The sequence below is a fragment of the Panthera tigris genome, chromosome A3 (assembly GCF_018350195.1).
Source record: "Panthera tigris isolate Pti1 chromosome A3, P.tigris_Pti1_mat1.1, whole genome shotgun sequence".
NCBI lineage: Eukaryota > Metazoa > Chordata > Mammalia > Carnivora > Felidae > Panthera > Panthera tigris.
Window position 1 is genome coordinate 99,423,035 of NC_056662.1, and position 15,798 is coordinate 99,438,832.

General features: G+C 40.5%; 1 protein-coding gene across 2 annotated transcripts in view; it reads left to right on the forward strand.

The window, feature by feature from the left end:
* The window catches only part of USP39 (ubiquitin specific peptidase 39), a 29,601-nt gene that overhangs the window by 11,319 nt on the left and 2,484 nt on the right, over nt 1–15,798 (forward strand). For both annotated transcript variants that reach the window (XM_007082297.3, XM_042981879.1), the window contains 6 exons: nt 3,545–3,770; nt 5,569–5,646; nt 6,859–6,926; nt 7,633–7,821; nt 11,716–11,858; nt 13,999–14,134. In XM_007082297.3, the coding sequence (XP_007082359.2) occupies nt 3,545–3,770; nt 5,569–5,646; nt 6,859–6,926; nt 7,633–7,821; nt 11,716–11,858; nt 13,999–14,134 (840 nt within the window). The remainder of the gene's footprint in view (nt 1–3,544; nt 3,771–5,568; nt 5,647–6,858; nt 6,927–7,632; nt 7,822–11,715; nt 11,859–13,998; nt 14,135–15,798) is intronic.

A 15,798-nucleotide genomic window follows, 5' to 3' on the forward strand; every position in this document is an offset into this window, starting at 1 on the left:
TAGACTATAGTATAGTAGAAACATAACCTTATGATGGACTGGGAAACCAAAAAATCCCTTTGACTCTCTTTATTGTATTATTAGCTTTATTGTAGTGGTCTGAAACCTAACCTATGCCTGTACATATTCTTGTTCAGCATCTTTAATGATTACATGTTAATTCAATTCGTGAATGAATTATAGTTTATTTAACCATCATTTCTTGTATTAATGCATTTAGGGCCTAGATTCTAGGCTGTAGGCTGTTTGTAGCAATTTACAAACCCATCAGCAACACAAAAGAGAGTTCTTCATCTTGCATTGTGTCTGTTACACTGTTATTTTTTTCCCATTTTGATACATTTAACTTATCTTTTGTTTATTCACTTCTGAAGTTGATTACTTGTATTTTTTCAAGTGTTGATGGGCCGTGTGCTCATTTTTCTGTTGGTAGTTTATTTTGCTGAACTCTGAAAAATATATATTAGTGTTTTTCTGTTATATATGTTGCACAGATTTCCTTCTAGTTCTTATTTGGCCTTTAAACTTTGATTATGGTATTTTTACATAAAGAATTTGGATAAAAAATTATGAAAGTGTATCTGTCAGTTTTGGCATCTGCCACTGATGTCATACCTAGACCCTGGAAAGGTTAAATGCTTAAGTAGAGAGAAAAAGACTTACAGGTTGAACAGATTGGATTTGAACATGGTCAGTACAGTTAGCCTTGGCTTTGTGAGGGGTTTTAGTTCCCATAGGAAGTTTTTATTTTTAAAATAAGTAGACGAACAAATCCTCTGTGATATAATTGCCACTACAATGGGATTGAATGGACGAAGTATTCCATCTGGAGGCTGAATGATTTCCGTCTGACACATACTTTTTTGTATTGTTGCTGAAAGCAGAGAGCAACCTCTCTCCACAGCTTGGATAAGTGAGAACTAGGATGAACTTTGTCCATACTTCTTTATTTATTAATTTATTTTTGTAAAGTTTATTTATTTTGAGAGAGAGAGTGCATGTGTGCACACATGTGCAGGGGAGGGCGAGAGAGGGGAAAGGAGAGAGAAAATCCCAAGCAGGCTTCACCCTGTCAGTGCAGAGCCCAACATGGGGCTCGAATTCACAAACTGAGATCATGACCTGAGCCGAAATCAAGAATTCAATGCTCAACCGACTGAGCCACTCAGCCCCCATACTTCTTTCCTTTCGATAATAACCCTTTTTTTTAGTAATTATTCTCTAGGCATGAAGTCCTTGTTTATTTAGGTGAGCTAAGCTTGTAGGGGCTTTCCCAATCATCTCTGTTGCAGTATTCCCTGTGTCCTGAGTTGTCTTCCTCTAAGATGCCTAGGTTTATTGTATTTAGCAGAAACCTCTATCCTCCTTTCTAAACGGATTACCTTGCCAAAGAAAGTTGTGCTCATAGTAAGCACAGTGCTGTTAAGGATTCACAAACCCATCAGGAGGGACCTGTAGGGAGATGGCATTTATTTAGGGTCTGTTCTGTGGTTTCCCTCCCAGTTTTGTAGCTCATACTAATGAGCATTATTTCTTCCTGAACCAACATGGCTAGTCTTTATCTTTCTTTAATGAGGTAAAATTTATTATTATTATTATTATTACTATTTTAATTTAAATTTTAGTTAACATACAGTGCAATATTGGTTTCAGGAGCAGAATTCAGTGATTCATCAGTTACATACAACACTCAGTGCTCATCATAGCGTGTGCCCTCCTTAGTACCCATCTCCCACCCACCTCCCTCCATTACCCATAGCTTGTTCTGTATCATTAAGAGTCTCTTGTGGTTTGTTTCCTTCTCTTCACCCCCCTGCCCTGCCCATTCCCATATGTTCATCTGTGTTGTTTCTTAAGTTCCACATATGAGTGAAATCATATGGTATTTGTCTTTCTCTGATTGACTTATTTTGCTTGGCATAATACATTCCAGCTCCATCCATGTCATTGCAGATGGCAAGATTTCATTCTTTTTGATGGCCAACAAATACTTCATTGTGTTTATATACACCACATCTTCTTTATTCATTCATCAATCGATGGACATTTGGGCTCTCTCCATAGTTTGGCTATTGTTGATAATGCTGCTGCTGTATACATTGGTGTGCATGTACCCTTTTGCATCTGTATTTTTGTATCCTTTGGGTAAATAAATACCTAATGGTGCAATTGCTGGATTGCAGAGTATTTCTGTTTGGTAAAATTTATTTTTGTTCTCCTAAACCTTTTGACCATTTTTGATCATAACAGAATTAATCACTTTTATATATATGTTCATTTTGTATCATTTTTATATATAATTATATTAATTTTTGTTATTTTATTTTATATTTGTTTATTACCACTCTTTCAATAAATACCACACTTGGGAAAAACACCAAACTTTATTAAGATGACTTTCATGTTATTGAAAAAAAATTTTTTTAATGGTTTTATTTATTTTTGAGAGAGAGAGAGACAGTACTAGTGAGGGAGGGACAGAAAAAGAGAGAGACACAGAATCCAAAGCAGACTCCAGGGTCTGAGCTGTCAGCACAGAGCCCAACACAGGGCCTAAACTCGTGCATGGCGAGATCATGACCTGAGTCTAACTGAAGTTAGACGTTTAACCAACTAAGCCACCCAGGCACCCCATTTTTTTTAAGTTTTTTTTTAATGTTTTTATTTGTTTTTGAGAGAGAGAGAGAGAGACAGAGTACTAGTGAGGGAGGGACAGAGAGAGAGGGACACACAGAATCTGAAACAGACTCCATGCTCTGAGCTGTCGACACAGAGCTCAAATTTTAATGTGCATTTGAGAGATGGGAGAAGTTTGGCCTCCAGATAGTTATCTCTGCCCTAGCCAAATGGAATATTTGGATTTCTAGCTTTTAATTCCTATGAATGCAAATATAGTCACAAACCTAATTAGAATAAATGAAGGAAATTATTAAATAAGTTGGTCAGTGAATAGGGACTTGAATTCTTTTTTTATAAAAAATTATCATTTATTTTTAGAGTGAGAGAGTGCACAAGAGAGGGAGGCAGAAGGGGAGAGAATCTTAAGCAGGCTCCATGCTTAGTGCAGAGGCTGATGTGGGGCTCAATCCCATCACCCTGGGATTATGATCTAAGTTGAAATCAGGAGTTGGATGCTCATCCAATTGAGCCACCTAGGCGTCTGAATACTTTTTTTTTTTTTAAACTTCTTGTTTGGGTTGCCTGGCTGGCTCATTTGGTGGAACGGGTGCCTCTTGATCTCAGGGTTTTAAGTTTGAGTCCCATGTTGGATGTACAGATTGCTTTAAAAAAATTCTCTAAAAAATAAAAAAAATAATAAATAAAAAACTTCATATCTAAAACAAAGTATCTGCAGAACTGGACTTTATGTGAAACTTAGTACAGAGGATGTTTCTATAATAATGTGAACTTTAAACCTAAGCATTTCCTTTTGACTCTTTGAGGCCATCACAGGCCTGGTTCTATAACCCTTGGCTCCCAGGGTTGTGCATGGGGGCCCTTCGCAGGGGCTCTGGATTAATTGGCTGGAGTATTTGACTTCCAGGCTTTGTCTAATGTTCCTCCTCTCCGGAACTACTTCCTGGAAGAAGACAATTATAAGAACATCAAACGTCCTCCAGGGGATATCATGTTCTTGTTGGTCCAGCGTTTTGGAGAGCTGATGAGAAAGCTCTGGAACCCCCGAAATTTTAAGGCACACGTGTCTCCCCATGAGATGCTTCAGGCTGTTGTCCTTTGCAGCAAGAAGACCTTTCAGATCACCAAGCAAGGTAAGGAACAAGTCATTCATAGTTTTTCTTTTTTTTTAACCTTTTTTTTTTTTAAATGTTTATTTTGAAGGAGAGAGAGAGAGAGCGCGCGCGAGCGTACGAGCATGAGTGGGGGGAGGGGCAGAGAGAGGAGGAGACACAGATCCGAAGCAGGCTCTGGGCTCTGAGCTGTTAGCACAGAGCCCAACGTGGGGCTGGAACTCATGAGCTATGAGACCATGACCTGAATTGAAGTCGGATGCTTAACCGACTGAGCCACCCAGGCACCCCAGTCATTCATATTTTTTGATGTTAGGGCAACAAAATTAGTTTGATGAGCAAATTTACTTGTACTTGCTGTAAGCCTTGTAGTAACCAGGTGAGTATCCAGTTCATCATATGATTATGTTCCTGATTCTTCTTTCATCAGCCTGCCCTGTTCAGAGTCCTGAGATTTCAGCTGGAGAGAAAGTCTGTCATATGTAGTAAACTAAACTGTACGGTTCTGGGGGAAAACCAGGAGGCTGGGAAAGGTGCCAACCCTTAAGCACTTGCCACATTTGTTTCTCATTTTGTCATGTTGCAGACTAGATATTCCAATGACCTATTTTGACTGTTTTCATCCCTCCAAGTCCAAATAGTTATTGCCGTGTGGGTAAAGTGGACACTGTAGCTCTTACTACCTGGATCTCATACAGTGTCCTCTGGCCTCATGTCAGTTTGTTCATCATCCATTCCTGTTGCTAGTAGGTTTTAAGGCTGCAGGGATAAGCAACAGTTTTTTTCTTCCAGGAGCTCCCATTCTAGTGGGGAAGATAGTTGTGTAAAAAGGTGAGCACAGGGTGGTAAGCGCTGTGATTGAGGAAGGGAAGTATGCTCTGGGAGGGAGTGTGGAGCAGGGAGCCCCGGCTGAGCACATGGGATGTCGGCTGGAGTCAGAGTGGAGGAAGAGCTAGCTGAGTTCTAGGCACAGAGGAAATAGGTTGGGGCTGGGCATTCCAGGTTAAAGAAGACACTGCCAACAGGAGCGTGGATGTGCCAGGAACAGACACAAGGCTGCCAGTAGCCAGACGCTTGGATTCCAGGGGACAGTGTGAGAGCTGAAGTGGAGGTGCGAGAGAGGGACTGGATTATCGGGTTTATGTGCCACTAGAAGGAGATGGGTTATATCCTGACAACAGTGGGGAGTCAGTGAAGGCTTTTAAGCCAAGATGTGATGTCAGATTTAGGTTTTATTTATTTATTTATTATTATTATTATTATTATTATTATTTTTTTTTTTAATGTTTATTTTTGACAGAGACAGAGTGTGAGCAGGGTAGGAGCAGAGAGAGGGAGACACAGAATCCGAAGCAGGCTCCAGGCTCCGAGCTGTCAGCACAGACCCCGACATGGGGCTGGAACTCACGAGCCATGAGATCATGACCTGAGCTGAAGTCGGACACTTAACCGACCCAGCCACCCAGGCGCCCCACAGACTTAGGTTTTAAAAACAAGATTCTGGCCAAGAAGTGATTTAGAGGGGAAATTCAGTACTGGCTTTTGATGGGTGGTGAGATACACATTTGAAGTAGAGATGATAATGGAAAGTCCTGGTTGGGTCAGAGAGCCCAGGGAGAGAGCAAAGATCAGAAGACTAAGAGCTTGACCTTGAGGAGTGCCAGCATTTAATGTCCAAATAGAGGAGGATGCCCAGAGGACAGGATGGTGTTGCCTGAAAGGAAGAAGGAAAACCAGGAATGTGGCATCATGCCAGCCACATGGTTTGGACTATACTAATTTGCAGCTTCGAAATGCCCTACCCTTCCTTCTCTTCCAGGGGATGGAGTTGACTTTCTGTCCTGGTTTCTGAATGCTCTACACTCAGCTCTGGGGGGCACAAAGAAGAAAAAGAAGAGTAAGTCATGTTATTTTGTAAAAGGGAGCTCTTTTTTTGTTTGCTTCCTTTTATAGGCACTTTGCAACTTCCCATCCTTTTCTTAACTTTTTATTTTTTTGCATTAGGGTAGTGTCTGTGTATACATGGACTAAATTTTATTCCTGAATAGGTTCCTCTCCATTTTTAAAAATTAGGATATGGTTATATCCAATGGCATGTTTAATACATGGAAATAGATATAATAATGCTCTAAAATCCTGATCTAGTTCCAAACTGAGGGGCTGGGCAGCATGTTGTCGACTGCTAGTCTCCTGGCAGTGCAAGAGTTAATGTGAAGAGGACTCACTGCATGGTTTGCCTGGCTTCTAAGTTGACTGGTAAAGCAGAGTAAAAGCTAGTTCCTTCCCCTGGGCCTATGCTTGGAGAAATGAGGCTTGCCTCCATATTGATTCTCAGACTTTAAGTCCGATGGTCTCTTAACATCCATGTTGGCATAGCAGTAGTTAGACAGTTTTCATGAATGCCAGAAATAGTTGTTAGCTTAAAGAGTGCTGAGCTAGATAAATAATTTTGGAGACCTAATGCAGCTTTTTCCTTGTCCTTTTTCTCTGTTCTGCTGGTGTTAATGTTTATTAATGTGGAATTGTGGGCTGATGCTCTACCAGATGGCCCTACCACCTCTACCAGGTGTCTTCAACCTGTGTACATCCTCTGAGTTCTGTTACTTGTGTCCTATTAGGATTCTGGAACCCTGTTGTACTTTCTGTCTCAGTGCTTTGGTTCTGTTCTGCTCTGTCCCTCAGTCTGCATTTTTGTTTTATGTCCAGTGCAGGGTGGACTTTATCTTCCTTTGCACACAGCATAAGGTTATGGGAAAGTCTTTGGATCTATCTTGTTTTGCTTGTGATTTTTTTGTGATTTATAAGTCTCTAGGGTTTATAAATCATTCATTTCATTCATTCATTAAGATGCACTTAATTTTTCTCCTATGGGACAGGCCCTGTGCTAGAGGGTATCTTATGGAGAAGGCAGACACAAAGTAATTATTTACACAAATAATGATGAAGGTACCATGGTGGTATATGTTGCAAAGGTACTTCTGTGTTTACTGAGAGCTTTGAGTCTTAGCTGGACAATGCTGGTTTATTTCAGAAATTTAGAAGTTAGGACTATATTCTGGAAATGCTTTCCAACCTGACAGAATTTGCATTTTGATTTCTGTTTGTACAGCCATTGTGACTGATGTTTTCCAGGGTTCCATGAGGATCTTCACTAAAAAGCTGCCTCATCCTGATCTGGTGAGTGGGGGTTGAAACTGACTCTTGGCCTGATTTATCTTACCTGAGGGGATTCAGGGTTGACAGAGAGAGGCTTAGAGGTCTATCAAGGCCTCTTGCCTCAAGATGAGGTTCTACAAAAACACTTGTCAAGTGACAGCTCCTCGGGCTTTTGTTGTACCAGTGTGCTTAAGTTGGGCAGTTACGGTAGGGTAAAAGTCTTGCTGGTTTAAGTGGTCTGGCCATTGGGTGGTGCTGGTGTGATTTTTCAGAAAGCTCAGATAAGCTTTCTAGATCATCTAAAAGGGTTTTTAATAGTCTGGTATTTAAATACAATCTCTCTAGAGTCTTCTGGGTGGCTTAGTCAGTTGAACATTTGACTCTTCATTTTGGCTCAGGTCATGGTCTCAGGGTCATGGGATTGAGCCCTGTGTCAGGCTCTGCGCTGAGCATGGAGCCTGCTTAAGATTCTTTCTCTCTCCGTCTCCCATGCTTTCTCTCTCTCTCTCTCTCTCAAAAAATTTAAAAAGCCATCTCTCTGAGGATGGAAGTCCCTCAGTGTTTGCTTACTCTACCCAGGCAGCGATGCTGTCCATGAAATGCCCAGTCTCTTGGGCGCTGTCTTCACTCCGATACAAAATGAACAAAAACATTGTTTCTTTCTGTGTGTGGTGATATGCATACTGCTTGCATTCCTTCCCTCCTTTTTCTTCTTCCTCATTTCTAGCCAGCAGAAGAAAAAGAGCAGCTGCTGCATAATGATGAGTACCAGGAGACAATGGTGGAGTCCACCTTCATGTACCTGACACTGGATCTCCCTACCGCTCCCCTCTACAAGGACGAGAAGGAGCAGCTCATTATCCCTCAGGTGCCGCTCTTCAACATCCTGGCCAAATTCAACGGCATCACCGAGAAGGTAGTCCATTTGCACAGCTGCGCTGCTGATGCTCCTTTCTCTCTCTGGACTTTTTTCAGTTTCTTTTTATACTTGGAAGTCGCCACGTTTGTGGAATGCATTTATTATAAAGCGTATTGTGTGTATTGAGCCTCCCAGACTCCACGCTGTTTCTAGCTGGTCACCCCAACTCTTCGCTTGATTGGCAGTGCCCTCTCTTACACTTCTCATATGTTCCTTTCAGCCATCTGCCTCTGGGTAGGATGGAGAAAGGAGCGGGTATTTATGATAGTAGAAATTTTAAAATCTTTTAAAAAATGTAGTGTTAGTATTCAAGTGGAAAAAAATAGAGCTAAAATATAGATGAAATAATTTGTTCTTACTATCATATTACTTTTTAAGTTAAAAGTGTCTTCTTATCTACTGAGTTAACTGTTTCTCGGTTTAATTCCCTTCTTTATCCTAGACAAATTTAATCCTTTCTGTTCTTTACTGGGAGAATTTTATTCACCTGATGTCTCATTCCAAACCCTTTCTGCTCTTCTCTTCATTAGCCAAGTTTCTTTTGTTTTCAGATATTAAATAGCAACAGAAAACTCGCTAGACTAAAAGAGGAACTTTATTGGAAGGCATCTCTTGAAGGTCTTAGGGAGACTTGAACAGAGCAGGACTTGGGAAGGACAGAACTAGGGTGACAGGGTTCTCAGAAGTGGCGGTCTGTTGATTGTCCCTTGCACAGGCTGCCATTACCTTACTTCAGTTGCTCCAAGGCCCAGCCTTCTGCTACTCTGCTTCAGGATTCCTAGTGGGTTGAAAGGCCCACTTGAATCAGGTGTCCTTTCTGTTCAGGGATCCTGTGAATCAGGGCCTTTCCTTGAAAAGGCGGAATTGGGAGCTAGGCAGCTCACGCCTAAAACATGCCTTTACTAATCTCCATCTCTGTTTCCGTTCAGTATCCAAGTCCATTGTCAGGTACTGTTAGCAAGTTTAATAAGCAAAACAAGCCCTGGATATCCTTGTACAGTGGCACCTGCCCGTGTCACACCCACACACGTGTGTGCACACACACGCTCAGAGATTGGTAAGATGTCGAACACTGTCTTTTAAAGACTCATTTTGGGATGGTGAAAGAGAGACCTTAGGGTTTGTAGTAGCTCAGTTTGTTTATTTTATGGTTTTAAGTGTCAGAACCAGGAATCTAGACTCAGATTTTTCATCTGACTTTTTCAGCCATGCTACTTGGTCCCTCTTATCACTGTTTGTTCAAATTTAAGTAATATTAAGATTCCCATGAACCCTCAGTATTGATTTAAATTTATTCTTTTTTTTTTTTTGCAATGTCCTTATCATTTATATCTTTATATTTTAAGGTGATACCGTATTTAATGCATATGTACAAATTTTATTTTTTTTCTGCTTATTTTTTTACATCCAAGTTAGTTAATATATGGTGTGATTAAATTTATTCTTCTATGTTAACCACCTTAGTATGCATGTAAATGTTGGTATAAGCTCCTTACACCTACAGCTTGTAAGCAAGTATGAAATTATGACAAATTTACAATGTAGACAAACAAAACTTTGAGACCAATAAAATTAACAGTTCTATTACAATGTAATATGTAGTTAAAGCCAAATCGTTCCTTGCTATTTGAATGTGGTACTGATGTCCATGGTGAAATTCTTTCCTCAGGCTTTCTCAGGAACTCCTGAGAAACGTTTGTTAAGTTAGGCCGTGACATCACTTAGGTATTAAATCCTTCGCTAGTCTGAGAGATGATTAAAAAGAATGCTTATTTATTTATTTAATTTAAATTTTAGTTAATATACAGTGCTGTATTGGTGTCAGTGATTCATCACTTACATGCAGTACGCAGTGTTCATTATGAGTGCCCTCCTTAATACCTATCACCCATCTAGCCCATCCTCTACCCATATCCCCCTGTCACCCCTCAGTTGTTCTCTATCATGAAGAGTCTCTTGTGGTTTGTTTCCTTCCCTCTTGAAAAGAGTGGTTTTGATGTCAACTTGATCATAGATTCAGATGTGGGCAGTGAAATCTCTTAGCATTTACCTGATTAAAAAAAATGTTTTGCTTTTAATACAGTATTTTATTTCAACCACACAGAGGTTACTTGATACCAACAAAAAAGACATTTTTTCCAGTAGTGCTTATACCCTTAGATGATCAAAGATTTACCTGAAAGGTATAGCTATGATGTGTGTACTAGAGACAGAAAGCTTATTTCTCCAGTGCTCTCAGGTTATGTATCATGTGACAAGGGAACTTGATTTTTAAAAAAAGTAATGGCTTTATTGAGATATAATTCATACCCTATACATTTAACCCACTTAAAGTTATATAATTCAGTGGGTTTTACTGTATCCACAGGCATGTGCTACCACCACCACAATTATTTGCAGAACATTTTCCTCATTAGTGTTTTCATTACCCTTTGGTTACCAACCTCCTCGTCTCCCCCAACCATAGGCAACTACTCATCTACTTTCTGTCTCTGGATTTGCCCATTGTGGACATGTCCTGTAATGGAATCCTTGTAATGTGCTCTTCTGGGATTTGCTTCTTTCACTTAGCATAATGCTTTCAAGGTTCATCCATGGTGTAGCATGTATCACTACTTCATTCCTTTTTGTGGCCAAACTAGATCCCATTGTATGAATAGACCATATTTTGTTCATCCATTCATCAGTTGCTGGACATTCGGGATCGTTTCTACCTTTTGGCTACTGTGAATAATGCTGCCATAAATATTAGTCTACAGGTTGTTCTGTGAACATGTTTTCATTTCTCTTGAGTGATGATTAAGAAGTGGAATTGCTGGGCTATATGGTAACTCTTATGTTTAGCCATTTGAGGAACTGCCAGACTGTTTTTCCAAAGTGGCTACACCATGTTGTATTCCCATCAGCAGTGTATGAGTGCTCCAGTTTGTCTACATCTTCACCAACACTTGTGAATTTACAACACTTGTGAATATATCTCACACTTGTGAAATACAACACTTTGTATTTCCCTGATGACTAATGCTGTTAAGCATCTTTTCACGTGCTCGTTGGACATTTGTATATCATCTTTGGAGAAATGTCTATTCAGGTCCTTTGTGCATTTTTAAATTGGGTTATCTTTGTATTATTGAGTTGTAAGAATGCTTTATATAATCTAGATACTGTTCCTTATCAGATATCTGATTTTACAAGCATTTTCTCCTCTTATATAGATTGCGTTTTCACCATCTTGATAGTATCATTTGAAGCACAGAAGTTTCAAGTTTTGACGAAATACCGTCTAGGTGTTCTTTTGAAGCGTGTGATTTTGTTTTCATATGTAAGAATAGATTGTCAAATCCTAGGTCATGAAAATTTACCCTTATGTTTTCTTCTAAGAGTTTTGTAGTTTCAGTTCTTCCATTTTCTGGAATATCCTCATTGATGAAGGGGCCTTCACTGCTTCAGAAGTACTTATTCCATGGCAGTACGCCTCTACTGAATAGTCGGCAACTTCTTCCTTATTTTGAATTAAGTGATGCTCTCATGGTTTTGTTTTATTTCTGCAGCTTTTAACAACTCCTCTTTTTCATTTGACATTTTTGTTTTCCTTGTAGAAATGGATACCCACATTGCTATGGGTAGAATTCAGCAGTATGTTCATGTACTGGCTTAAACATGTTCCCCACTTGTATTTTAGGTAGTCTTAGTCGTGTTACTGTTCCTAAGACCTTAACATGGCTTCTGCAATCAGGTGTCTTCTGAATTCTTAAGTGTAAGGCAGAATTATATTTAAAAATCCAAACCAAAACAGAACTCCTGCCCCTGTCCTGATATTCCTCCTGCCCCTGTCCTGATACTCCAACACTAATTTGATAATTTTCTTCTCCCCCGTCTCTCTCTCTCTAGGAATATAAGACCTACAAGGAAAACTTTCTAAAGCGCTTCCAGCTCACCAAGCTGCCTCCGTATCTAATCTTTTGTATTAAGAGATTCACTAAGAACAATTTCTTTGTGGAGAAGAATCCAACTATTGTCAACTTCCCTATTACGTGAGTATTACCCTGCTTCTCTTACTCTCAGGGAGAGTGAGCCTAAATTTTTTATATTTTTATACTATTATTAATTTTGGACTGTCTTATTTAGAGATTGCTGGGAATAGAGCCTACATACACTATGTAAGTTAAGAGTTCTTGGAAGGATACAAATATTTCAGGGACCTCAGGGATGGATGTGTCCCTAGAGGCAGTCCTTTCTCCTCCTCGCCTGTTGCTTGCTGGAAAATGTAGTCTTTCCATATAGGGAAAACTGGATGAAAGCAGGGCAGGACAGGTAGGATTCTGCCTGGATTCAAAGATGACCCCGAGTCTGTCCATCTGTTTGCTGGTCATTGCATCTTCTTGCATACTGTGGTTAGGCATGGACAGTGGGGATGGTTCCAGATTTGTCTTGCCATCTTGGGGTCCTTCTGTCTTATTTTTTGCCAGGTAAAATCTGGAATGTGTTTAATTTCTATTGGTGAGAAACATAAATTTTGATGTATAGTCTTATTTTTAGTTTATCATGCAGTTGTCTCTTTATGAACATTTATGAGTATTTTAATGCAAACTGGGAGAAGTTGTACCAGATGCTTTTAATTTGCTACTTTCTAACTCAGAAATCTGCAAGATCCTTTTGGAGATAGACAGTTGGTTTTCAGTTCTCAAGAGACATGGTTTTCATACTCTGAAGAAGATCTCTCTGAGAACCCGGAGAGACCTGGTGGGAGGGCTAGCAGGAGGAAGTGTGGGTCTCTGTGTGCTGGCATTTAGGTAAGGAAGAGTGGAGCCCTAAGGCACTTTCTTATTGAGAAGGATTTGGGTGGATATATGATAGGATTAACTTGTTTAGCTCATTAGGGTTGTTGTTTTTAAACCTTCACAAAGTAGTTTGGGAGCTCTAACGTATCCATGCTCGTCCCTTCTTTTCTTTCTCTCTCCATCCCTCTCCGTCCCTTCTTTTCTTTCTCTCTCCATCCCTCTCCGTTTCTCAGTTCCCCAAACCATATCAAGACTGCCAGTTTTCTCTTTTGAAAATGGTTCCATGGGGTGCCTGGCTGGCTCAGTAGGTGGAGCATGCGACTCTTGATCTTGGCATTGTGAGTTCAAGTCTCATGTTGGGTATAGAGATTACTTTAAAAAGTAAAATCTTTAAAAAGAAAGAAAGAAAGAAAATCGTTCTAATTCTTAATTCTTTGTAGTGTTTAAGAGGGTAGTCTCTGAAATTAAAGAGGCCTGAGTTCTGTACCATCCAAGCTTTGTGACTTTGGACAGGTCATTTGCATATTTTCTGGATTTATTCTCACATGGGTAAAATGAGAGGCTTGGTCTAGATGAATCCTATTGGTCCTTCCAGGTATAGCATTTTATTTTTCCTGGTTCAGAGATCACCAAGAATCTGAGTTGAAGAGAGGTAACCTTTGTAGTTAGCATTACAGGGGAATCTCTTACTTGCTTTTCCCACACTCTTCTTCACTAGCATCTTGTCTATGTGATAAGTAGAGTGAAATTGGGGCCCATGAAAGCCAGCTCTCTGCCACCTTGAGTGGACCACAGAGAACCTTCCTTTGAAGGCCCATGTATTGGGGATTTCTTTCAGAACTGGACTCTTATGAATTGCCACAGTCACCAGTGTGTTCCTGGTAGGAGGGAGTGCTCTTGACTCCAGGGCAGTTCCCGGGGAGGGAGGCTAGGGACCAGGCGTCCCCAAACATTGTGGCTGCGGGATTCCTGGACGGGGCAGAGGGTAAGGTGTTAGACTTAGCCTCTCCTTTCATCTCACTGTCCCAGAGGAGATGGTGACGCTCATTCTCATATCACACAAGAGCCTTAGGTTGTGTAACCTGCTTAAACTCACACATGGCTCTGAAGGGGCAGAGCCCTCATTCCATTTCTAATCTGAAGGACTCTAGGCTGTGCCTTTTTAATGGTTAGACGTGCTTCTAAAATGTACTTTTCCTGTAGAGCCAGTCTTTCTAGTTTAACTCATTTTTGTGGCAAAGTATGTGAATTTCCCCCAACCTGGGCTTCCATGGCTCTGCCAGCCTGCCTTGTTTCAGGTCCTAAACTAGGGTCCAATAACTGTGGTCCACTGGTGTAGGACAGCTAACCTCTGTATCCTTTGATCTCTTGGCTTTCTTTTCTTCATCACCAGAAATGTGGATCTGAGAGAATACTTGTCTGAAGAAGTACAAGCAGTACACAAAAATACCACGTACGACCTCATCGCCAACATCGTCCATGATGGCAAGCCCTCTGAGGGCTCCTACCGGATCCATGTGCTTCATCATGTGAGTGGTAAAAATGGCGGTTGTTCCTTTGGCATTTCAATGGGCAGCTCTCTTCAGTCTGTCCTCTCTTGACCTTGACTTTGGAGCTCTGCAAGTAATAGAGCTGTCAGTGGTGAGTTTCAGGCAGTGGTTCTCAATTTTGGCTGCACATTGGACTCACCTAGGGAGATTTTAAAATCCTGATGCCTAGGCCACTCCAGGCTAAGTACATTAGAACAATGGAATTTATGCCTGTTGGTTTTCACCTGGAATAGAGGTCAGGGATGCTGCTAAATATCCTACAGTGCATAGGTAGCCCCCGTAACAATTAATTTATCTGGCTCAAAATGTCAGTCAGAGTTAAGAGACTGCATTAGATTATCGGGAGGTGGGAGCCAGGCATCATGATGTTTAAAGTTATCTAGGAGATTCCATTGTGAAGCCAAGGTTGAACACCACTGTCCTAGACTAGAGCCTTACCACCTGAAGTGGAGTGAATCCTCTTTCTAGCAGCATTGACATCATATGAGAACTCACTAGAAATGTGGAATCTTAGGCCCCACCCAAACCAACTGAATCAGAATTCGCATTTTAACAAGACCCTCTGGTATATAATTAAAGTTTATGAAGCACTGGTCTAAAGGCTTCCTTTCAGCTAAAAACTTTTTTGAATTTGTCTCAAACTGAAAAGGATGAAACATGTACTTAAGATATATTTGGTATCACACAGGTTATTAGCACAGATTGTTTTAGTTTGATTAGTCGTCTGGGACTATGAGTTTAATAATAACTAGCTCTGTTTGTCAAGCATTTTACTGTGCACTGGAAAGTATGCCAAGCACTCAGTGTATGTTCATCTTATTTGTACTTTTAAAATACACCTATAAGATAGGTGTTAATGGTACCATTCTTTTCTATTTTAGCATTTATTAAAAAAAAATTTTTTTAATGTTTATTCATTTTTTTGAGAGAGAGCATGAGTGGGGTAGGGGCAGAGAGAGAAAGAGACACAGAATCCAAAGCAGGCTCCAAGGCTCTGAGCTGTCAGCACAGAGCCCGGCATGGGGCTCAAACCCACGAACTGTGAGATCATGACCTGAGCTGAAGTCAGATGCTTAACTGACCGAGCCACCCAGGCACCCCATGTTTGTTTATTTATTTTGAATTTATTTTGAGAAAGAGAGAGCCTGTGCATGTGCTAGAGGGGGAGGGGCAGTGACAGGGAGAGAGAGAATCCCAATCAGGCTCTGCATTACCAGCATGGATCCTGACCCGGGGCTAGAACCCACGAACTGTGAGATCATGACCTGAGCTGAAACCAAGAGTTAGATGTCCTACCAACTGAGCCACCCAGGCACCCTACCTACCTTTTTTTTTTTTTTTTTTTTTTTTTTAATTACAAACAAGGAAACCTAGGCTCAGAGTTTGAGTAATTTATCTGAAGTTGATAGATTTGGGCTTTGAACCCAGATAATTAGTTCCACCATGTTCTTAACCACTACTTGAAACAGGAATGGGGACTTGATTACATGATCTTGAGCTTTAACAAAAGCTCAAGGTTTTGTATATTCTGAACTATTGACTATCTGGAATATCTATAGTCTGTAGTATCTATCTTTGGCATTTCTTTGAAGTTTGGATGGATGAGGCAGGTGAGCTTCCAGAAGTGCCTCTGCCATAATCCA